The sequence below is a fragment of the Garra rufa genome, chromosome 8 (assembly GCF_049309525.1).
Source record: "Garra rufa chromosome 8, GarRuf1.0, whole genome shotgun sequence".
NCBI lineage: Eukaryota > Metazoa > Chordata > Actinopteri > Cypriniformes > Cyprinidae > Garra > Garra rufa.
The window spans coordinates 9,053,775-9,080,664 of record NC_133368.1 but is presented as its reverse complement, the minus strand read 5'-3'; the positions used below and the strand labels follow the sequence as shown (position 1 = coordinate 9,080,664).

General features: G+C 34.5%; 1 protein-coding gene across 1 annotated transcript in view; it reads right to left on the bottom strand.

The window, feature by feature from the left end:
* myo16 (myosin XVI) overlaps positions 1 to 26,890 on the bottom strand; it is a 341,691-nt gene that overhangs the window by 77,797 nt on the left and 237,004 nt on the right. Inside the window, exons 23-26 of the mRNA XM_073846062.1 lie at positions 23,383 to 23,583; positions 23,104 to 23,179; positions 20,432 to 20,604; positions 1,135 to 1,215 (exon numbers count right to left, since the gene is read on the bottom strand). Coding sequence (XP_073702163.1) covers positions 1,135 to 1,215; positions 20,432 to 20,604; positions 23,104 to 23,179; positions 23,383 to 23,583 — 531 coding nt within the window. The remainder of the gene's footprint in view (positions 1 to 1,134; positions 1,216 to 20,431; positions 20,605 to 23,103; positions 23,180 to 23,382; positions 23,584 to 26,890) is intronic.

Genomic DNA, 26,890 nt, shown 5'->3' with positions numbered 1-26,890 from the left:
TGAAATTCACTTTTTATTTTTTACCAAATTTACTTTTCCATAAATTTCCTGGATTCTGTTTTAATGGTTTCATTACATTTTAATAATCAAAAGCATGTTTAATTAATTTATTTTATAAAGTATTTTTTTATTGTTATTTATTTCTCTTTTTTTCCAGAAATGCTGTGCTGTTTATTTACATTTTTCTGGTAAATAAATTCTGGTAAATAGTTTTTTTCTAATAAATATTCCTTAAAAAAATAATGTTTTAACAATAATTTTATTAGTAGTAGTGCTACTATCATTACATTAAGTCATATATTTCTGTCACAGTTTTTTTTTAAGTTTTTAAGTTAAACCAAACTTATTTTGACAGGTTGCTGTGAAGACCTTTAAGTTTCTGTCTGTATATAAAAAAAATGTATAGTTATTTTTCTCAAAAGAAATGGTAAAAGTCTCATGAACTGACTCTCAGAGCAGTTCTAGAGATTGTGTTCATGTGTTTATGTTCATGTCTGTGCCATTCATTCACACAGCGACATGCAGAACATGCAATTTCGTATTTAAATAGTATTTTGTGTCTTAATATTCGCAGACACTAGTCTATATCGCGTTTTGATTTAAGCATTATGGAAATCATAGGGCCCTACATTTTGAATGAAAAATTAAAATTGGTGTTGCTGCTAAAACCAGAATTCCTTACTACTGGCATCTCCGGATATGAGATCAATGATGGTGTGTTGAAGCCGTCAGTGAGTGTTCTCTCCCACAGTAACACTGAGGCCGCTGTTCATTCATACAGAATCCACTACCGTCCACAATCACCCACCCTAATCACTAAAACATCAACAGGCCAAAATCCTTTCCTCCCCACAAACCACACTGGGCCTACGAGACAGACACAACACTAGAACACTTCTTCTAAAGGCTGTTGTTCAAACCACAAACACATGGGCCTTTGAGACGTCTTCCTGGCAGATCCATAATGTTTAGATGTCAAGCAACTTTTTGGTTCTGTGAGCCAGCGAGCGTTTTAGGAGATCCAATGCGGCTGGCAACAGGAAGTTAAATCAACAGAGCACAATGAGCATCTGGATGGACCGGGTCGGCTCAGGTCAGGTTTGAGAGCTGGCAGTGGTTCTAATGTGGACTTACCCTGAGCTGCACTGCCACAGTGACCGGACCACAGCGCTCCAGCCTCTGCAGGAAGGACGTCGCTCCCTTCTTCTTAAGGAGCTGCAAAGACAAAAAATCAAATAGGTAAATAAATACATAACAGTACTGTTAGACTGTTAATAAAATAGAATTATATATATATATATATATATATATATATATATATATATCTTTAAAGTGATTTTTGCTTAACAACGTCTACAAAAAATAAATAAATAAAATAAAAACTGAAATAAAATATATATTTTTTTATTTTAAGTAATTTTTGCTTAACACTGTAAAGGCTCACAAAATAAATGTTGTTTTTTTTTTTACTTTATACATTTTTTATTAAAGCAATTGATAAAGGCTCAAACACAGAAAATAAAATAAAATTAAATTAAATAATAATTATTTTTTTACTTTGTACATTTCTTTATCAAAGTAATATTTGCTAAACCCTGTAAATGCCCACACATGCAAATAAAATAAAATAAAATTTTGTAAATTTTTTAAACCAAGTTATTATTGCTAAACACTGTAAAGCTCACACACATATAACTAAATAAATGAATAAAATAAATTTTGTACATTTTTTTATCCAAGTAATTACTGCAAAACACTGTAAAGGCTCACACTCGCAAGATAATACAATAAAATTAAATTAAATAGAATTATATATATATATATATATATATATATAATTAAGTAAATTTTGCTTAACCCTGTAAAGGCCCAGACATGCAAAATAAAATACAATTAAATTCTGTACTTTTTTATACCAAGTAATTATTGCTAAACACTGCAAAGGCTCACACATGCAAAAAATAAAATAAAATAAAATAAAATTTATCCAAGTAATTACTGCTAAACACTAAATAACACAAAATATATATGTATATATATATTTTTTTTATTTAGTTTTTTATATTGTTATAAAAAATAAATAAAATTAAATAAAAAACTAAATAAGTGAATGAATGAAATACGTATAATAGATGTATATGTATTTGCTGATATTTATATGGCCAGTAGGATTTAATTCTGACAGCTTGTAATGCAAAAATCAATACGGTTTATAACACTATAGCAAACTACTTATGTAAACTGCACATAAATATCAATTGTCACTCTGTATTTCCTAACAATATGTCTTAAGACGATATTTCACTTCCTTCATTTTATGATAAAACTCTGTTGTTTTAATTGTAAGGGCAAAACATATAATGCAATGCTAAATGTTTGACAAAAAAAGAGTCCAGATATTTCATTGTATCTAACTATTTTATGTTTTATAATTCAGAATAATTTTGTAAAACATTTTGCTTAAAGCGTGCTTGTGCTCTTTCTTTAAATTAAATGCCACTTGCTTTCATATTTTGCAAACGCAATGACATTCATGCATTTTTAAGAATGGCTTTAGCGTTAACACGGCTACTGTATATGAGGAGACAGTAGAGAGAGGGGAAGGAGGAGATGTGCTCTAGATGTGACTATTCATCTTCATGCCCTTTTAAGATGATGTTGGCATGGCAACAGAGTTGTACGAGAGCTATGAATGAATCATGTAAGCGCAAACAAACAAAAACACAAACGCCCAGTAAGATTTCGGTATTTTCACCCAAAAGGGAAATACTGACAGCACTATTTCTGTTAAAGGTTGACTATGTGTTTTCTTTGTCAGCAGGTCATAATACAAAGCAGCACAGGTCATCCCCATAATCTTGATACAGAACGTCCTGTACTTCAATCTCTACCTGGATTGTAATCAAGTCATTTGTGGAAAATAAGTTCAAATGGTTTAATGGATCTAGGCCACCACTATAAAAGCAGCCAATTTAATCTGAAGTAAAGGTGACTCAGGAACTGGAAAGTTATAGACATCATAGTTCTCCTATATGATCATCGCGACCTTTTAACCCTGGAGGGGGTCTATTCTGGGAAATAACACACAGTAAGTTATTTTAGACTGAAGTGGCGATTTAATGACATGTAACCTATGATTTAGTGCCTGATTCTTTTGACTCATACTTTGTTTTTGTCAGAAAGTTAGACAGAACAGCATTTGCTTAAAACAGAAATGATTTGCAAATGGGTCAAAGACAAAACAATGTTATAAGTTTGATGCCGCTACATATATATATATACACAACTGTTCGATGAAATTTTTTCTCAGCAGTAAAATAATAAAAAAAGATTGATTTATAATTGAATAGTTTATCACTTTTGACCAACAGGTGGTGCTGTTATCAAATCGATGTGGTGTGTTTACTGTGAAGTGACAAATGCACACACAAAGTTTGGTGTCTTTATGTCAAAGCTTTGCAGAGATAAAGCCTCAGAGTCATTTTGGCATCAAGCCTAAAATTTGTAGCGGCACTGTACGAAAACAGTTTCATCTATCAACATGAAATCCATACATTTTTGTGGGCACAATCTGAAGATGATCTGACTCAATTTTGGTAAAAATCAGACCATTGGTCTAGGACGAGTTCCAAAAAGTACGTTTTCAACATAAATCTAAATGGTGGACAGGAAGTTGATGTGGTGTGAGGTGATCAGTGTGAGGTGATAATAGCACACACAAAATTTAGTGCAAATATGTCAAAGCTTTGCAGAGATACAGCCTCAGATGCAGTTTGGCATCTTCAAAGAAAATGTATTGATGCGCTTAACGAAAACCATTTTGTGTATGAACACAAAATCCATAACTGTTTGCCAACATGGTCTGAAGATGCTCCGAGTCGAATTTGGTGCAAATCGGACCAACAGTCTAGGAGGAGTTCGAAAAAGTAGGTTTTCAACATGAATCAAAATGACGGACAGGAAGTTCGGCCAATTTTGGCATAATTGGTATCAAATGTTCTCGGCATGACCCAAGGAATATTTTGAGATAACTTTCATTACAATAAGCCATTTACCTTCTGTGCTTGGCCCCTAATGAAATAAAATAAAGACTCTAGGGCTGTCACACTTTCTCGATTCAATCTGAATACTCGATTACAAAAAAGTCCTCAAATGCATTTTGCTTCTGAAGTTACTGAAGTTGGCGCATTCCACAGACGAGAATCCATGAAATGCATTAGACCATTTTCTAAGGCTGCATGATATATTAAACCAATTTAAAAAGCATAATAAAGCACAATACTATTAATTCACAAAGGCTACGATTTAATTAAAAATAGGCGATTCAGGTTTAAATTCACTTTAAATGTTTACATGCGTAGGTTACAGTAAATGCTGCTCCACACAAACAGTTATCATTTATATGTGTGGAGTATCTCAAACTCGCAATTCTCTGCATATTGCTGTGAGTTTGAGTTTATTATAGCATCGCAACGTGCACCATTTCACCAGATTTATAAGTTCATTTATAAGTTCATAATTTATAAACCTTTTATTTTTAGTACATCCAAAACATTTATTATAATTATTAAATTACTCGATTTATCATCAGAATAATCGACTGATTACTTGATTACCAAAATAATCGTTAGTGACAGCCCTAAATTACTTATTTTTACCATCATTTACAGAAGATACCCAATAAAATGTCATTCAGTGTACCAAAAGTTCACATACTAAAAATCTTGTTAGTCATATTTAGATCAATACTTATATGACATTAAAAGACTCTATTTATAGATCACAGTGCAGCCTGCAAAAAACAAATTCATTGTCATTTTAAATCTTTACCAATTTTTGTGACTATCCTTTTACCCATTTAGGAGGAAGAAGGTTTTAATTATTTTATGAAATCAAATTGTGTATGATAATTTTATATACAGGGGTTGGACAAAAAAACTGAAACACCTGGTTTTAGACCACAGTTAGTATGGTGTTGGGCCTCCTTTTTTTGGCCAATAGAGCATTTCGTCTTTGGAATTGTCATATACAAGTCCTGCACAGTTGCCAAAGGCATTTTGAGCCATTCTCCTCTTGCAGATCAGGGGTCAGGTCACTACAGATCTGGCCATTTAAAATGCGCGCGGGAAGTAAAGTGGTCTCGCGTGATGCCGGTGTATTCCAAAGGAACACGGAAAACACATTTACACAGGAAAGACATGATCAGTAGGGGGCAGTCATGTAAAGCACAGAACTAAAGCGGCAGCAAACATCGCTCTAAGCTAAATGTGTAGCCTGTTTGTACGGTGACCTGGAGAGGACATCTTCTTCGGACATTATTCGTTTATATTCGTTAATTTTCCTATCATTTCGATCTCTTTTAACATTCAGAATCTAAATGATAAATGCTGAAATGCCATTAAAGCTTTGATTAAGCTGTATGGCTGGGATTTTTACTGGAATGCAGTTATTAGGTTGAATATAACATATACATACATATATATATATATATATATATATATATATATATATATATATATATATATATATATGTGTGTGTGTGTGTGTGTGTGTGTGTGTGTGTGTGTGTCGAGGTAATGACACCCTAATGTTTAGTGCATAAACAAACCTGCGTGACTATAACCCAGGATTATCAGAGATAGGTTTATTAATATTTTTTTTATTTTGAGTTAAGAAATGATTATATTAATTGTTATAGAAATTAATGCAATATTAAGTTATTATATTAACAATAGGCAATGCTGTATATGCGAATGCTGTCTGTGCGCGATGGAGACAGCATTCAAAAGCTTATCCTGAAAAAATATTACATAAAGTACTTCAAATTAAATAACCCTGCAAGAAACATTTTATGCATCCTAAAGTCTTATCCATTAATTGATCCTCTTTTTTTCTGTAATAAATTTATTATCCGTTTATATTCATTATTTCCCCCTTAATTTCGATCTTTTAACATTCTGAATCTAAATGATAAATGCTGACATGCCATTAAAGCTTTGATTATGCTATATGGCTGGGATTTTTACTGGAATGCAGTGTATAGGTTGAATTTAACATATATATATTGTGAATATATATATATTCATTTTTTTTAGTCTAATTATAACCTATATAGTGTTTCATTGTCGAGTGAATCATTCACGTTCCATTTGTAAATCGTATGGTCACACACGGCATTAATACAATCATAAAGTCAAAACTTTATTGGCATAATTGTCGTTTACAATATTTGCTAAATATATGGCAAATAGCATATACAGAAAGTTATTTAGGTTAAGCGATTCACAATAAAGAAAAAAGTAGAGTTCTCTATCTCTAATTCACTCATTATTATTTATTATTATTATTATTATTATTATTACTATTATTATTAGGTTATTATTATTTAAATAACTGGTTAGGGGTATTTATTTTTAACGCCTGACAATTATGCCAACAAAAAAGTTTTGACTTTTTGATTGTATTTATCCCCGTGTGTGACGATTAATGAGCATATGTCAAGCATTTACAGAATCATTTACATGAACGTTAAGTAAAGGGAGCCAAATTAAGGCGGGGAAACGAATATAAACGAAAATAAAAATATATACAAAAATAACAGGCTAATAAAAATAATATTAGTAATAGTAATAATAATGATAATTATAATAATATTAATACAAACACAGAAAAAAGACTTTCAGTTAATAGAAAGAATGTAGGCCTATTTTATGTGAAGATTAAATTATTTCCAAATGAAACTACGTGAATAATTCATTCTTCAATGATTTGTCTATTAATTGCAATTTGCAATTGTGTTAAGTGCACTTTGGGTACACGCACGTGAAACAATAAAGAACGTTCGCAAAATGACTCGTAGAAAACGCTCTTAAGCGCTAAGATTAATCGTTATCGGGAAATGCAGCCCAGAATGTTATGTACAGAGATCAAAATGAAGGTGAAAATAACGAATATAAACGAATAATACGGAAAAAAGAGGATAAGTTAAAGAACAAGACTGTGTGGGATGCATGAAATGTTTCTTGTAGGGCTATTTAATTTGAAGTACATGTAATATTTATTCATGATACACTTGTGAATGCAGTCTAAATCGTGCACAGACAGCATTGGCATATACAGCATCGCCAATATAATTTTTTAATATTGTATTAATTTCTATAACAATTAATATAATAATTTCTTAACTCAAAATAAAATATTAATAAACCTTTCTCTGATAATCCTGGGTTACTATGGTCACGTAGGTTTGTTTATGCATTAAACTGGTGTTTATGCCACTGCTGTAAGTTCCTCGAACTAGAATTTATTTATGGCATCAATTAAATCAGACTTTGTAGTTGGTTTTGCTACTTTTCGAATATAATCTATCAGAGCATTCCACACCATTGCAATGGGATTTATGTCGTGGGATTCGGCGGGAGTCTTAACCCAGTTTATACCCTGTTCAATGAGTCTGCCTGCAGCAGAGTGCTTCGGGTCATTGTCCTGGTAAAAACGGTGATGTGCTCCGATGTTTTCCCTAATGTATGGGGCAGCAGTTTCTGTTACAATAGCATTTTCAAAGAAAGACCGGTCCACCCCCATTCGGCTATTCATAAACATTTCTCTCCTTATATTGCTGCTGATGGCCTCATTAACTACTACTTTTAAGATAACTGAAAAATAACAGAGCGATCTTTAAACTTTTGTGTTGAAATTGACACGGCTCATGGCTAGTGTTTGCATATTTCTTTCTATTGTGCAACCAGGGGTGCGTTTCCCAAAAGCATCGTTAGCCAACTATGGTCGCAAGTTCCGTCGTTACCAACATAGTTCAACGATTGGGTGTTTCCCAACACCATAGTTCAAACGAACATTCGCAAACAGCGTCACAAACTTACATGGTTGGAACTACAGCTCTTGGCCTGTGGTTAGAAGCATTGTTGCTTCTTAGTAACACAAATCTGGGCTTAATAAATTATGTTCTTGGTCACAGTTTGCAAGCTAACAAGCAGTACAATCTATATCCTCAATTTTATCTAAAAATAAATGCGTTTTACTCTATGTATTTTTGTGCGTCCTTTATAAGCGTTGTTTATGAATAGTGCACACGTGCACAAATGCCTGAGGGAACCCCGGAGTATGACGTAAGAGAGAACGTGCAATGAATCCAACATCAAATAAAGCGAAATGACAGGGAACAAAAATATTTGCATTTTGGGGAGACCCTAATCAGTTAAATAGCAGAAGTTATTACTCGGTGACGCCATTAACAACCGCCCTAAGTTGTTGAACTAATGTGGTTCAAACAACGGAGATGCGACCGTGTTCGGGAAACACTCTGAGTTCGTTTCCACAACGATGCATCGTATATGGAGGTTAACCAGCGAGTTATGTCGTTGTACGGGAAACGCACCCAGATTAGTGTTATATACTGTGCTGATAGTTCTGATATTTTTTTTTTTTTTTTTTATCGGACAATGCAACTTACTACCTTATTAACTCTAAATTCAAAGTAGACTAAAATAGCTGGATCTGCCATCCCAGTGGAGGATGCGTCTGTCCCTCACTTTCAACTTTCTCAACTCCCGTTTACTCCACCGGCATCTAACAGCATTTCCACACCAGTGATACTAAATATTCTTGCAAACTGTCTAAATTGTCTAATTGTCGGGAACTGCCAAAAATTGATGTGGAAGGCTTAGCACCTGACACCCCCCATGATTCATGTCACCTTGGCCTCGGTGTAGCTTTTATATGTAAATGATTACTGGAGAGGAGCTATACAAATGCAAACCAGGGGAAGGGGGTTGTTCTGATCTAGAGTTGTCTTACCTGTTTCTTTGTCTTACACCGTGTCTCAACATATAACACCGCGACATGCAATAAAATTATATTTTTCATTTTAAACAGTTTTTTAAACAGATATCATTTAATCCTGATATCTTAGTCCTTAGCACTTGTGATACTTTTGTATTCGTTGTCAGTCATATAATAAAATCTTTATTGTTTTGAAAAATTAGCCTTCTGTTTATTTGTCTACATTATTTTCAACATTAGGATATAGGCTAATACTAGGGTAGGCTATAGTACTTACATAGACATAAGGCCAAATGTAAATGGTTTCCTTTCCTTTAATTTTTATTTTTTTTTTTAAACTGCATGGGCAATTGTATAAATGGTATGAAAAAGACGAGTTACCTCTCAAACATGCAAATCTTCATTTGCTGTTGGTTTAAAATGTTGAAATTTATAATGTATTTTGTAATTTTGTAGGCTACTTATTTTTTTTTCTCTTTCGTTTTGTTAATTTATTATTCATTTAGAAAAATATATTTCACATATGGGCATATTTATTTCTTTTATATACAGCCTAGGTTTTTCTCTGCGCATAAGCTCTACGCATGACGTTCTGATGTTTATGCTGCTTTTTGCTTGTGTGAAATTAATCCCCGAAAACGAATTTAGCTGTTTTTAATGTGTCACAGCCACCAATCAGTTCTAATTTAAATGTATTTAAACAATCTTGTCGGTTATAACGACGTCGGTTGTCGGTTGGGGAAAATGCAATCTAATAAAAGTTCATGAGGAAAAAAAGAAAAGAAAACAATAATGAAACTGCTCCTGCTTATGAATAACTTTTTATTTGATGTTGAAGTATCTGAATAGTCTATAGGCTGTAACAAAGTGCTTTTCTAGTCCCACTCCCATGAGGTTTTCTTCCACTTCCGCCCGCTCCCGCTATATACTAACTATATATATATATATAGCCTATATATATATACATACCCTTAGAATATATAGCCTATATATATACCCACTTAGAATAATTTTCTTCCCGACCCGACCGCTAAATTTACGCTAAATTTAATTCTCATTTCCAGAATCTCACATTTAACCATTTGGAAACAATGTCGAGTATAAAACTTTTTTCGCAGTACATCCATTATATTTCCATGTTCAACTTTGAAGACGTATTATAGCCCTGCATTTTAGCCCGTCAAATGCGGCCTAAAATTATATTTTAGACATTCAGTGGTGATTTAAAAAAAAATGCAGCGCTGGGGGAAACACGAGACCAGGCTACCATGACTTTCAAGAGTGGCTCGGACGCTCCTGTCAGCAGCATTAAGCGCACGTTTAGCACAGCTTGGAAGGGTTCCGTGTTTAAAGCATAGCTACCACAAAACACTGGCAAAAGTAAATACCATGACTGTCTAATAGTAAGGAGATATTTCAATTATTTATTTAGAAACTGTTTTCTGAGTCAGTGATGATGCAGTTAACAGTCCTCCTCATATCCTCGTTGGACGCGCGCCTTTAGAGAGAAATGCATCTCTACGGACTAGCTACATAATAAAAACAGTTTTTGTTTTCTATTTGTTTTTTTCGTTGAGTAGTAATTTAAGTCTTTCTACATATTTATTTATCATGTCTGACAAAAAATAACGGTTAAATATTTTCCACTGAAAAAAATGTAACTGATCGAGCTTGAGCCTTCATGTCCTAAAAATGTGTTTTGCACTCTCGTGTAAACGATTGGATATGCACCTAATAGCGCATATTTATATCTATTATTATTTATATATTTTATTTTACATCAATGGATTTTATTTTAGCCAATTCGTGATTTGAGAAGGCAAATTGAAACACAGAGTAGGTCAACTCACTGTCTGCCGCTTGGTCTTTAAGAAACAAAAAGCTTACATTTAACGAACAAAAATGCTCCAAACTTTTTTTTTCTAAATTACCTTAATAAAAAAGAAACAAAATTATAAATACTTTGCCGTTACATACAGAATGAATTACAGACGTAATACTGTCCAAATATCCCTCTTTGTGCAGGGTTTGGCTACAGAATGTTGTTCCTTGCGCCACCTGGTGGATATTATATGAAGTGCAACCACGTTGTAAAAAAATCTAAAAAAGCCGCTGCGGCAGGACGCGTGGCCTCGCGTGCCGAATTGCAGGCTGCCGCGTGAAAATAGACGCATTTTTAATGGCCAGATCTGTACATGATACTGGTGTAGGAAAATGTTATCTGACTCGCTCCTCCAAAACACCCCAAAGTGGCACAATAATATTCAGATCTGGAGACTATGCAGGCCATGGGAGATGTCCAACTTCACTTTTCTTGTTCATAAGACCACTCTGTGGGGTTGGACAATGAAACTGAAACACTGGCCAATATAATGTTGGAGGTTTCATGGCTATATTTTTGCAGCCTGGTGGCCAATCTTCACTGACTGCACATTCAACCAGTAAGAACAGGTGTGAACGTTGACTATGTGCACCCAATGGTTCAGACATTGTACTCTGAAGGTGGTACCATGCATCAGGATGATAATGCACCAGTACACACAGCAAGACAGGTGACAGAGTGGTCTGATGAACAAGAAAAGTGAAGTTGGACATCTCCCATGGCATGCATAGTCACCAGATCTGAATATTATTGTGCCACTTTGGGGTGTTTTGGAGGAGCGAGTCAGATAACATTTTCCTACACCAGTATCATGTAGTGACCTGACCCCTGATCTGCAAGAGGAGAATGGCTCAAAATGCCTTTGGCAACTGTGCAGGACTTGTATATGACAATTCCAAAGACGAAATGCTCTATTGGCCAAAAAAAGGAGGCCCAACACCATACTAACTGTGGTCTAAAACCAGGTGTTTCAGTTTTTTTGTCCAACCCCTGTATATATGTTTGAATAATTACAGGTCAGAATACCTGTTGTTTCATTTGATAATTAATGATCATGGAACATTTTTTCACCCATATTTTGAAATTTTATTTTCTTAGGGGATGTAACAATACCAAAATCTCACCATATGATATGAAGTCCATGATATGATATGATATATTATTTAGAAAAAAAGACAAATGAAGACTTGGAATTTTTGTACATTTTAAAGTTAATTTTTTCTATGTACAGTAATGTACTTTGAGAGTTCAACATTAAGAGCTCCAACCCATGATCTTAATCTTAATAAGTGATAGGACTACCTGAACTTTAAAGGGGACTCAACCCTCTTTTAATTTGTGAATTTGTCTCAGTCTAAATTACATTCACAACGATGTTTTAGAAAGCCAAACAAATTAGAATATATTAATAATAATAACAAAAATAACAATTAAATATTATTGTTATTCCTATGACAGTAATAACCATATATTGTAAAATAATTATACTTTAAAATAAATGAAAATAAATTTCATAGGTAAATTATTTTTGCTTTACAGTACAGCAGGGAAATTATTGTGGAAGAAGAATAAAGAAAAAAGAAAGAAAGAAAATAGTATGTAGAATAACAAGGTAGAGTCATGATCTGCTTCCATATGACAAATGTGTTTGGATGACAATCTGTTCTTTTCAGTACAGCTGGTGTTAGAACCAAAACATATTTTCCTAAGTGTCATATTAAAGCAATTAAACGTGATAAAATATTGTTTTAAAAACAAAAGCAGTTCAAACTGTGCAATGTAAAAAGGGACAATTTGTTTTTTTTTTAGTCAAACAGCTGTTCTGGTGGAAAAAAAAGGGCAGACGCTGATGACACGGCTCAGTCATTTAGCTACTCAGTAGGAAAGAAAATGATTATATTTCGCAGCAAACTGCTGCTTTAAATCAAAATCTCTTCAGGGTGCCCTGATTCCCAGAAAACGCCACCACCACACCAAATCTACTCATTTTCAGGACACACAACAAAAGAAAGAAAAATAAAATCTGGTGCAACTTTTCATCCAATTACTCTCATCAAAGAGCAAACCAAAGCAAAAAACCACTCATTTGTACTTTTCTGTTTCAAGCCGCAGCACGATCTCATCATGTTACTTCACATTACCGTCGCAGTCACTCTGGGAACTGAATTACTGCTTATGTAAGAGGGTAAAACCAGGGTATGTGGGTAACCAGGGGTGCCAGCGGTTCATGTACTGGGTGTCTTACATAAGACTGAGCCAATCACACACACACAACAGCACTGACCTGGATATAGACAGAAGAAAAGGAAAGAAGAGATGGCATACACAATTACAAAACTGAAGAAGGAAAGACAAAATGGAAGAAAGTAATGGTCAAATATGACTTATGAAGTCATTTTTTAACATGGTGTTTGCATATAAATGTGTCTTAGCAGTGTGTGGACACAACCACTCTACAATGATTGAATTTCCATTTTGAAACAAATGATTCACTATTAGCGCATCACAGTACCGTTCTGAATCAATTGATTCACGATACGCGCATTGAAATCCTGTTCTGAATCAAATGATTCGTGATAAGCAGATTGAATTCTTGTTTTGAATCAAATGATTCGCGATATGCAGATTGAATTCCTGCTTTGAATCAAATGATTTGCGATACACGGATTGAATTCCCGTTTTGAATCAAATGATTTGTGATACGCAGACTGAATTCCCGTTTTGAATCAAATGATTTGTGATACGCAGACTGAATTCCCGTTTTGAATCAAATGATTTGTGATACGCAGACTGAATTCCCGTTTTGAATCAAATGATTTGTGATACGCAGATTGAATTCCTGCTTTGAATCAAATGATTTGTGATACATGGATTGAATTCCCGTTTTGAATCAAATGATTTGTGATACGCAGATTGAATTCCCGTTTTGAATCAAATGATTTGTGATACGCAGATTGAATTCCTGCTTTGAATCAAATGATTTGCGATACGCAGACTGAATTCCCGTTTTGAATCAAATGATTTGTGATACACAGATTGAATTCCTGCTTTGAATCAAATGATTTGCGATACACGGATTGAATTTCCGTTTTGAATCAAATGATTTGTGATATGCAGACTGAATTCCCGTTTTGAATCAAATGATTTGTGATACGCAGATTGAATTCCTGCTTTGAATCAAATGATTTGCGATACGCAGACTGAATTCCCGTTTTGAATCAAATGATTTGCGATACACGGATTGAATTCCCGTTTTGAATCAAATGATTTGTGATACTCAGATTGAATTCCCGTTCTGAATCAAATGATTCGCGATACGCAGATTGAATTCCTGCTTTGAATCAAATGATTCGCGATACGCAGACTGAATTCCGGTTTTGAATCAAATGATTTGTGATACGCAGATTGAATTTTGCGTTTTGAATCAAATGATTTGCGATACGCAGACTGAATTCCCGTTTTGAATCAAATGATTTGCGATACACGGATTGAATTCCCGTTTTGAATCAAATGATTTGTGATACTCAGATTGAATTCCCGTTCTGAATCAAATGATTTGCGATACACGGATTGAATTCCCGTTTTGAATCAAATGATTTGTGATACTCAGATTGAATTCCCGTTTTGAATCAAATGATTCGCGATACGCAGATTGAATTCCTGCTTTGAATCAAATGATTCGCGATACGCAGACTGAATTCCGGTTTTGAATCAAATGATTTGTGATACGCAGATTGAATTTCCGTTTTGAATCAAATGATTTGCGATACATGGATTGAATTCCCGTTTTGAATCAAATGATTTGCGATACATGGATTGAATTCCCGTTTTGAATCAAATGATTTGCGATACATGGATTTATTTCCTGTTTTGAATCAAATGATTTGCGATACATGGATTTATTTCCTGTTTTGAATCAAATGATTTGCGATACATGGATTGAATTCCCGTTTTGAATCAAATGATTTGCGATACATGGATTTATTTCCTGTTTTGAATACAATGATTTGTGATATGCAGATTGAATTCCCGTTTTGAATCAAATGATTTGTGATACGCAGATTGAATTCCCGTTTTGAATCAAATGATTTGTGATACGCAGATTGAATTTCCGTTTTGAATCAAATGATTTGTGATACACGGATTGAATTCCCGTTTTGAATCAAATGATTTGTGATACGCAGATTGAATTCCTGCTTTGAATCAAATGATTCGCGATACGCAGACTGAATTCCGGTTTTGAATCAAATGATTTGTGATACGCAGATTGAATTTCCGTTTTGAATCAAATGATTTGCGATACATGGATTGAATTCCCGTTTTGAATCAAATGATTTGCGATACATGGATTTATTTCCTGTTTTGAATCAAATGATTTGCGATACATGGATTGAATTCCCGTTTTGAATCAAATGATTTGCGATACATGGATTTATTTCCTGTTTTGAATCAAATGATTCGTGATACATGGATTTATTTCCTGTTTTGAATCAAATGATTTGTGATACATGGATTTATTTCCTGTTTTGAATCAAATGATTTGCGATACATGGATTTATTTCCTGTTTTGAATCAAATGATTTGTGAAACATGGATTTATTTCCTGTTTTGAATCAAATGATTTGTGATATGCAGATTGAATTTCCGTTTTGAATCAAATGATTTGTGATACGCAGATTGAATTTCCGTTTTGAATCAAATGATTTGCGATATGCAGATTGAATTTCCGTTTTGAATCAAATGATTTGTGATACACGGATTGAATTCCGTTTTGAATCAAATGATTTGTGATACACGGATTGAATTCCCATTTTGAATCAAATGATTTGTGATACATGGATTTATTTCCTGTTTTGAATCAAATGATTTGTGATACGCAGATTGAATTTCCGTTTTGAATCAAATGATTTGTGATACATGGATTTATTTCCTGTTTTGAATCAAATGATTTGTGATACATGGATTGAATTCCCGTTTTGAATCAAATGATTTGCGATACATGGATTTATTTCCTGTTTTGAATCAAATGATTTGTGATACATGGATTTATTTCCTGTTTTGAATCAAATGATTTGTGATACATGGATTTATTTCCTGTTTTAAATCAAATGATTTGCGATACATGGATTTATTTCCTGTTTTGAATCAAATGATTTGTGATACATGGATTTATTTCCGTTTTGAATCAAATGATTTGTGATACATGGATTGAATTCCCGTTTTGAATCAAATGATTTGTGATACATGGATTTATTTCCTGTTTTGAATCAAATGATTTGTGATACATGGATTGAATTCCCGTTTTGAATCAAATGATTTGTGATACATGGATTTATTTCCTGTTTTGAATCAAATGATTTGTGATACATGGATTGAATTCCCGTTTTGAATCAAATGATTTGTGATACGCAGATTGAATTTCCGTTTTGAATCAAATGATTTGTGATACATGGATTGAATTCCCGTTTTGAATCAAATGATTTGTGATACGCAGATTGAATTTCCGTTTTGAATCAAATGATTTGTGATACACGGATTGAATTCCCGTTTTGAATCAAATGATTTGTGATACGCAGATTGAATTCCCATTTTGAATCAAATGATTTGTGATACGCAGATTGAATTTCCGTTTTGAATCAAATGATTTGTGATACATGGATTTATTTCCTGTTTTGAATCAAATGATTTGTGATACGCAGATTGAATTTCCGTTTTGAATCAAATGATTTGTGATACGCAGATTGAATTCCCATTTTGAATCAAATGATTTGTGATACGCAGATTGAATTTCCGTTTTGAATCAAATGATTTGTGATACATGGATTTATTTCCTGTTTTGAATCAAATGATTTGTGATACGCAGATTGAATTTCCGTTTTGAATCAAATGATTTGTGATATGCAGATTGAATTTCCGTTTTGAATCAAATGATTTGTGATACACAGATTGAATTTCCGTTTTGAATCAAATGATTTGTGATATGCAGATTGAATTTCCGTTTTGAATCAAATGATTTGTGATACGCAGATTGAATTTCCGTTTTGAATCAAATGATTTGTGATACGCAGATTGAATTTCCGTTTTGAATCAAATGATTTGTGATATACAGATTGAATTTCCGTTTTGAATCAAATTATTTGTGATACGTAGATTGAATTTCCGTTTTGAATCAAATGATTTGTGATATGCAGATTGAATTTCCGTTTTGAATCAAATGATTTGTGATACGTAGATTGAATTTCCGTTTTGAATCAAATGATTTGTGATACGTAGATTGAATTTCCGTTTTGAATCAAATGATTTGTGATACGCAGATTGAATTTCCGTTTTGAATCAAATGATTTGTGATATGCAGATTGAATTTCCGTTTTGAATCAAATGATTTGTGATACGCAGATTGAATTTCCGTTTTGAATCAAATGATTTGTGATACGCAGATTGAATTCCCGTTTTGAATCAAATGATTTGTGATATGCAGATTGAATTTCCGTTTTGAATCAAATGATTTGTGATACACGGATTGAATTCCCGTTTTGAATCAAATGATTTGCGATACACGGATTGAATTTCCGTTTTGAATCAAATGATTTGTGATACACGGATTGAATTCCCGTTTTGAATCAAATGATTTGTGATACGTAGATTGAATTCCCGTTTCGAATCAAATGATTTGTGATACGCAGATTGAATTTCCGTTTTGAATCAAATGATTTGTGATACGCAGATTGAATTCCCGTTTTGAATCAAATGATTTGCGATACACGCATTGAAGTCCCGTTCTGAATCAAATGATTTGCGATACGTGGATTTATTTCCCGTTTTGAATCAAAATATTTGTGATACATGGATTTAATTCCTGTTTTGAATCAAATGATTCACGATACACACATTGAAGTCTCGTTCTGAATCAAATGATTCGCGATCCGATTGGTTTACTGATTCTGAGTTTTAAAAAGCTCAGTTGGTACTTTGCTCACTTTCTCTATATAATTTATTTGTTGTTTGAAATGAAATCATTAGAATTAATTGGCGTAACATTCAATGTTTTTATTAAATTGTGATCACGTTAGACAGTTTCCGTCATATTAATAACATTTCCTGACGTGACACTCATTATCTGGTTCTCGCCTAAAGAAACGGGTATATAATGTGCGTAACAGTTTGGTCAACTTCTGCCTATTGAGAGAGAAAAAAAGTTTTCAAAAGTATCCCCCCTATGCCTTTTCACAAATCACACTCTGTCGACAACAATGTCTCGAAAGCAGTACAGTAACTGCCAAATGCCACTGAGTACGCAGTGGATTAGTTGTTTTTGATGGTAACTCGCCACCAAATACACAAAAAACAGAAGAGAGGGGCGGAGTGAGCAGTAACTCATTATCATTTAAAGAGCCATGCACCGAAACGAGTCACTGTGAACAGAGGTGTTTTTGACAAGGTAAAAGGGTGTTGTTTTATACGACCATTGAAAAATTCATTTTGAGGAATTTTTTGCAGGTATTTAATGAAGACCCTTAAGAGTCACACCAACTTGTGGAAAATGGGCATCTGATGTCCCCCTTAAAAACTTTATTTTTTAAAAATTAATGAAAGGGTCTTCATCTCATTTGTCTGAAACTTAATGGATGCAAAAGATATGATTATTAAGATATTATTATTTATAACAAATTAATTAGTGTAAAAACAGTTGAATTGTAACTTAAAAAAAAGACTTGAAAATGCAATAACGCAGAGCCCTGCACATGACATGGCTGAAAAACAAAAAGACATTGTGGCTATCAATCAAGCATTCATTCCCACGACTTATTAATTCATGGCCATGTTTTATTAATTTGTTCCCTCATTGTAGGTCACTCATGGCCATGTTGTACTAATTTGTTTCCTTTAGGTAAATTGAACTAAAACAAGGTAACAAATTAGTACATGACCACCACTGACCTAAACAAAGGACTTAATTAATAAAACTTTGCTATAAATTATTGGCCAATTAAACAAGGGAACAAATTAAGTTATTGAAACAAATTCCTAATGCATGGCCACGTTTGCATAATTTTTTTCCCCAAGCAAGCGAAGCACAAATAATTTGCACAGTGTCTTCTTTTTGCTCTGCATTACAGTGCTCCATACAATATAGACACGTGCAAAGTCACTCCAAAATTAAAATTCCCTGATAATTTACTCACCCCCCGTATCATCCAAGATGTTCATGTCTTTCTTCACTCAAAAAGAAATTAAGGTTTTTGAGGAAAACATTCCAGGATTTTTCTCCATATAGTGGACTTCAGTGGGGATCAACGAGTTAAAGGCCCAAATTACAGTTTCAATGCAGCTTTACAGGATTCAACACAATCCCAGCTGAGGAATAAAGATCTTTTCTAGCAAAACGATACATTATTTTCTAAAAAAAAATAAAAATAAAAAACTTCTATACTTTTTAACCACAAATGCTCCTCTAGCACTAGCTCAACTTCCTGCATTACGTAATCACATTGGAAGGCCAAGTGTGACATAGACGGAAATACCAACCCAGTGTTTACAAAATGAACGTGCAAAGAAAGTCAAACACCCTTAACAAAAAAAGATAAAACAACAATGTTGAACAATTTTGAATTTGGAGGGGAACTGGAGATGGAGTTTTTTGCCCTACCCTACCTTTTTGAACCGAAGTACACAGACGAAGAACTAACCGCTTCACAGATGTGCATCACAGAGCTAGTACAAGATGAGCATTTGTGGTTAAAAAGTACACAAATTTTATTTTGTTTAGAAAATGATGGATCGTTTTGCTAGATAAGACCCTTATTCCTCGACTGGGATCGTGTAGAGCCCTTTAAAGCTGCACTGAAACCAATTTGGACCTTCAACCCATTGAAATCCACTGTATGGAGAAAAGTCCCAGAATGTTTTCCTCAAAAACCTTTGCTTCTTTTTGACAGAAGAAAGAAATACATCTTGGATGACAAGGGGTGAGTAAATTGACATGTTTTTGTGAGACTCACCCTAGAATTCATCTCAGAACTAATGGCTGTGACAGAAATAGAGACTGAAAACTGCGAGAAAGAAATTGACTGTACAATACTGAAATACAAACTGAGTGGTAGAGAAAAACAGAGAGAGCAGGAAAGGGAGGAGGGTGATTGAGAAATGCTGCAGAGATAGAGCTGTGTGAAGAGCAAACACCCCGAGTGACGCATCTGTGTGTGTTTGTGCCTGGTGTGACGCAGTCGGTTAAAGCCCTGTGTTTTCTCTGAATGGGATATCTGGCTTTGGAAAACTGATCAATACACAGAATGTATTTAGGGTAACGGTGTCTAATTTGGGTCTAACTTTCCAGCGCAGACTCGATAAGCTAAAAATACTACAGCTCGTGAAAAGGCACCGTTTGTTCTAGCTGGTCTGGTCATGTTTGCGGCAGAGTCATGTGGTTTATGATCGTCACTGTATGCGTTAATGGAGGACTGGGAAGTCACACTAAGTAAAGACTTTACGCTAGTGCTGAAACATCTACGTCACAGCGGACTGAGGGTAGCCCATGTGCGTGATCAAATGACACACTGATTATTTCTATTGTTGAATATTCCAATGCGGAGTTTTCTACATTCTAAATTTTTTCAAAATGAAAAATATAGCGTCACAACAAAAAGAAAAAAAAAAACTTAAACAAGTAAATACAGAAATCTAAAAAACATTATAAATAAATGTGTTAAAAAACAAAAAGGCTGTAAAGTTTCAACTATTTTTTTGGGGTACCTTGTTCAGTTCCACATATTTCTTGGCGTCTCTGGCAGGATTTAGCGTAGTGCTCTTGTTAAGCAAAGTGCCTTTGGGCCCGCGGAGCTTCATTCGCTGGTGGTGGGGAACCAATGAGCCCGTCTGAGTCAGCTTACACTGGAACATTTGATGGATGAGCACGTTCTCACTTGCTGCTCAGGGGGGAAGAGAGAGATGGAGAGAGAAAATAAACACAAGGCTACACACATTCGTAGCTTAATTACGCCAGGCGCCAGAGCTAATTGTCTTCCCTCATTTACACCATCCCCCACGAACACCCTCACAAACAACATAACAGCACCCCATTCAAATCTTAACGTGTGCACATGCTCCTGCCTCATGTCGACCTCTGACCTGCTTAACGTGGGGAGAGGAGGAGGTGTATAAGAGAGTGAGGGGGAATGGTAAAACTTAATGTCGTTCCAAACGCGCAAGACCTATGTTCATCTTCGGAAAAAAAATTAAAATATTTTCAATAAAATCCGAAAGCTTTCTGACCCTGCATAGACAGCAATGCAACTGACACATTAAAGGACCAGAAAGATAGTAAGGACATTGTTAAAATAGACCATGTGATATCAGTTGTTCAAATGTACCCCCACAAATCTATGTCACGGTGTGGGAAATTCGATATAACACCAGCAAAATGTATACCTAAAGAAAGGTTGCGTACTTTTTATTCTAGCTGTAGTATTGTTGCAGCCACCATGTTGTGGAGATGCCATGTTTCTCATTGCGAAAGTACTTTGTTTGGCCTTCCAAATAAGTACACAACAAGAAATCAGTGGTTAAGTTATAGTTTTATATATATATATATATATATATATATATATATATATAATCCTGAACCTGAGAGAGTAGCCTACAATGCCAGCTGTTTCTATAAATTGGGGCAATTCCAACATTTGCAAAGATAGTCTGGCGCTTCTGACTCACAGCCTGTAAGTACATTTTAATATGTTTAAAGAATATGCCACTGACTATTCAAATGTGAGTTTTGAACAGTGTAGAGTAGTGATTTTTGTTTGTCGTTTCTACAATCACAAATGCAGACATGGTGTTATGTTAACGCGGCGTGATGCAACACAATGCGTAAAAACACGGTATGAGTCATTATAATCAGCAATTATGTCCTCACTGGATGCAACAAATGCCTCATTTATAATGAGTTTTATTGTTTTTGTCTTGCACGCCAGGACACAGCATAAAGGGTGTAACATTTCCGTCAAACGCTTGAGGTATTGGGCCAATCACGATGCACTGGATAGCTGGCTAATCAGAGCACACCACGCTTTTCAGAGCGATGAGCTTTGTAAAAAGGAGCAACAATAATGTAGAGTATGTGAAAAATGTGTTTTTTGAACCTCAAACCACATAAACAAAAAGTAAAAAATAATGATCTTTTTAGCAACATCATATGACCCCTTTAAGAAAGTTGTTAACATAACTGACATTCAAAATGGTAAGCAAGCACTGCTTTGTTCACGTTTCGTATATCTGCATATATCTTGTATATTCTTGTTTCAGTTTCTCCTTCTGAATGACAAATATATACTATTGATTGCTGCTGACATAGACAGTTAATTCCTCTCATGCAAGTGCAGAATGCATATGTTAGTTTGTAGATGGCTAGAGTTTGAGCGGTTTGTTAAAGTGCAGCTTTTTGGTCCAGACGCTGCCAACGCCAGGCGACAGCACCGCTGGCTTTTGTGTCCCGGCCTTTACTCTTGTGAACACTCATTGAAGACTGACACGAAAGAATAGAAATTAATGAATAAAGTCATTATTTTTGTTTTCTTTATGCACAAAAAGTATTCACAAAGCTTCATAACATAACGGTTGAACCACTGATGTCACATGGACTATTTTAACCATGTCCTTATTACCTTTCTGGGCCTTTAACGTGTCAGTTGGCGTTAATGTCTACGCAGGGTCAGAAGCTCTCAGATTTCATCAGAAATATCTTAATTTGTGTTCCGAAGATGAACTAAGGTTGTACGGGTTTGGAACGACATGAGGATATCATATATATTAATATATATTCTTAATAAATTAATACTTTTATTCAGCTCTATTTACAAATCTGGGAAATTTGTACAAAAAAATAAATAAATAAATAAATACTGGGGAAATTGCCTTAAAAGTTGTCCAAATTAAGTTCTTAGCAATGCATATTACTAATCAAAAATTAAGTTTAGATATATTTATGGTAGGAAATTCACAAAATAGCTTCTTGGAACATGATCTTTACTTAATATCCTAAAAAAAAAAAAAAATCTATAATTTTGACCCATACAATGTACAACAAATATTCCTGTGCTACTTAAGACTGCTTTTGTGGTCCATGGTCACAAATTACATTTTAAAATAGAAAACAGTTATTTTAAATTGTAATAATATTTTACAATATTAGTTTTTTATTGTATTTTTGATTAACTAAATGCAGCCTTGGTGAGCATAAGAGACTTCTCTTAAAAATCCTGCAAACTCGGAACTTTGTATGGTATGAATAAGTGATTTCCATGCAAATGTAATTTCCTTTTATTTTATTTTAGTAACAATAACTATAGTAACTAAGCTATTTTGATGGAAGCTACGGTTACCATGGTGAGTAGAGAGGTTGACTAGAACACAAAACTCCTGCTCCTTACTTTTCATAACAAACAAGATGTTTTGGGGAAGAACATCCTTGTTCTTGTCCAGTGAGCCGGTCAGGTCATAGGTCACCTGCAACAGAGGACACACAAACACACATGAGTTCAGCGCTAATAATAGTCCTCACTCTCAGCATGACATGGCGTGTTGACTCTCCGAAGGGCTTCTCGGAAGTGTGTGACTATGGGTTCGTGTTTGTGTGTGAGGCTCCGGCTGAGCACATGGCCGTGAACTCAGCATGTGCATGTGTGAACTCGCAGATTCCCGTAACCCACCTTGCCAGCGTAGTGAGTGACGGTAAACGATGGCCCCTGTTCTTTGGGTGGGGGGTTCCCGTTGCCATCCTTGGTCGTGAGGGAGATGGCGTCAGTACCGGAGGAATCCAGCTGCATCTGTAGCCGTTTATAAAGGTTGACTTCACATGGCCTAAGGGATTGACTCTCCTCATCAATGATACACAGCACACCCTGGGGCTTCTGGAACACACACACAGAGAGTTACAATGAAGGATGTTGACGCAAGATAAGGAAGTAATAATGTACAGTAGGATGGTCAATTACACAAAATAAAGTTTTAGTCAGAAGGGGTTTATTTTATTATGTCAACCAGTTAACCAGTTTAGTACACTTTCCTACATATTACACAGTTACTTAAATATGAAGAAAGAAAGAAAGAAAGAAAGAAAGAATGGATTGATCATTCAAAATAGAATTTCAGAGAGCAGTGTAATAACAGTGTAAAAACAGTGTAATAATAGTATAATTAATAGTATATTGTAAGAACTGCAGCAAAATTGCGAAAGCACAAAGAAACACAGCTAAGTGTGTGTTATTTGCCCCTATTTTCTCTTGTTTCAGTCCATCGAAAGAAACAGGACTACATAAGAATAAACTGTACATTGTTATAATGACAAAAAATATATTTTGATATTTTCTGCAATTTTGATGATATCAATATTTTACTGAGGGTGTTATTGTGCTGGTACTTTGGAAAGTTTAAGACTGCCGTGGACAGCTGACTCCCAAAGCTTTTGATATTCTTTATATTCAGTATGGTGATTTAATAACAGAAGTAACAGAAATGAACTTTTCCAATTAGTTGATATCTTATCTTTTATGGACATTTTTACCTTTATTAGGCCAATTGTTTCTAACGTAATTATATGTATGCATCATCTTTTGTGTTGAATTATTACATTTAGTTTTCAGTTAACCATGTTACAAATGCATAAATAATGTTTTTATGTTAAAAAAAAAAAAAGTTGAATCCTGATATTTGAAATTATTTGGGGTACAAAAAGGGACAATATACCTTAAATGCATCAAATCCCTGCACTGAGTCATTCATTCAACCGATTTGTTCAAACAGCTGATTTATTCAGTAACAAAACACACACACACACACACACACACACACACACACACACACACACACACACACACACACACACACACACACACACACACACACACGGATTAAACTATTTTTTGTTGTTGAAATACAACAAAAACAAGAACTGTTATGTCTAAAATATGAGTAACTTAATATTAACTTGTTTATTGAGCTGTTCGTCAAATCAATATCACATTTGTGACCCTGGACCACAAAACCAGTCTTAAGTAACACAGGTATATTTATAGCAATAGCCAACAGTACAAGGGTCAAAATTATTGATTTTTCTTCTAGGCCAAAAATCATTAGGGTATTAAGTAAGGATCACGTTCATGGAAGGCTAATTTATTTAGTTTTCAGATGATGTATAAATCTCAATTTTAAAAAAATGACCCTTATGACTGGTTTTGTGGTCCAGGGTCACATTTGCAATCGTGCTGATATTTGGAGAAAAACGTCATTCTTTGTGTGATATTAACTATATTAGATCTGTCGATTAACTATATCAACTCTGTTTTTGTAACTTATGTGTGTTTTTAACATAAACTTTTAGTACTTAGTTTAGTACTCACATGTTATGTAACGGCCACTTTCTGTGCATTTGCTTTAGATGTGTGCACTCAGAAAACCATTTATCACAAGTTTAAACTGATATGGCTTTAAAACGCACGATTTCAGTGTGATAGACATGATAATCAAAACCATACAGATGTTTTTTTTTGGCAGAGTATCTGAGGTACGAGCGGTAATGGCACAGCTCTATTCTGGAAAAGGGGGCGGGGAGCAGCAGCTCATTTGCATTTAAAGAGCCATGTGTGAAAACACTGTGTTTCTGCTTTCACACAAAATGGCCATTTTCAAAATGATAAAATAAATGATCTGTGGGGTATTTTGAGCTGAAACTTCACAGACACATTCTGGGGACACCTCTGACTTATTACTGTACATAATGTAAGCAGGGACATAATAGTTCTCCTTTAACCCTTTATCGGGCGAAGAACTATATTTGATCACTTAATTGAACATTTTCAATGACGTTTGCACGCTTTCCATGAGGTCGTGTAAGCACATGGATTTCTCACAGCCAATCAACGGATGTTAGTCTATATCCCAGATCGCGACACCATGGCATCTGACCAATCGGAAGTTGCCGGGGGCGTTTCAAACTTCAGTGTGCTCCCGGAATCAGTAAAACGCTATTTTTGCTCCTGTCAACTCTTACAAATACAGAGAAAGCATCGAAACAAACAATGGTAAGCTAATAAAAACACACAAATTATATGGTTGAATAGTTGTGTTACATGTTGATATAGACGTTGTTTGCGTAGGCTTTCTAGAAATTAGAGAACGCTAAGACGAAAAAATGGTGTGATTATATTTGATCATACGCCCCGTTCAGGTAAAACTAGCTCAAGTAACATTTTGTCCATTTTTAGACATACGCCCGATGCGTCTAGATAGTCATATCTAGTTTTTTTTGTTCGTTTTTTTACAAATTATGTAATGTAACATAGGACGATAGTATTTAATAGTGCACTGAATATTGCCACAGGTTTGTATAACATTATACAGTAATCCAGTGTGAAACTTAAACCATTTATTGAAATGATCAAGCCATAAACAGTAGAATATGTGTCATTTTAGCCTGTTGTAGGCCTATTACCTTATAATAGTTTTTATTATGATTAAATGGCATATATTGGTGCTTATTGTTACTGAGAGCCTCATTACTGCTAAAATAAGTGGTACCACCAGTATTTATAGTGCTATTATTTTTTTTAATTATATATTTACAATTTATGTGATTATAATGTAGAATGATAGTACTCAATAGTCCATCAGATGTTGACACAGGTTTATATAACATTATACAGTGATCCAGTGGGAAACATAGGCCATTTACTAAAGTTTTCAAGCCATAAATAGAGAAATATGTATAACTTAAAAGTTTTTATTATAATAATTACTACTAAACCAATTTATATTATTATAGCATAGATTGGTGTTTATTATTACTGTTAAAGTAAGTGGTGCCACATATTCTTAGTGCTATTTTTTTTTTTTACTTATTATAAATTTTAAATTTTTGTCAGTATTATTTGTTTTCAGTAGATCTGCTCTTTTCTTTCACAAATAAATCAATGTGGGATTGGTAATTTAAAAACATTCTCACTTTTCTTTTGCAGCTGTCTACTCGGCTATTCTATGGTGCACGGTCGGTTGTTGTTGTGCCTGCTGACCCCACCATCAGTGACGATGAGGGCTCCGACTATGAAGATGACGATGTGTCAGACCCTGACTTCATCCCACCTGCCCACAATCTGGACACTCCATGCTTTAGTGACATGGGTCCCTCTACCAAGAGGAAGTGTGTGCGGCCTGCAGTGGAGG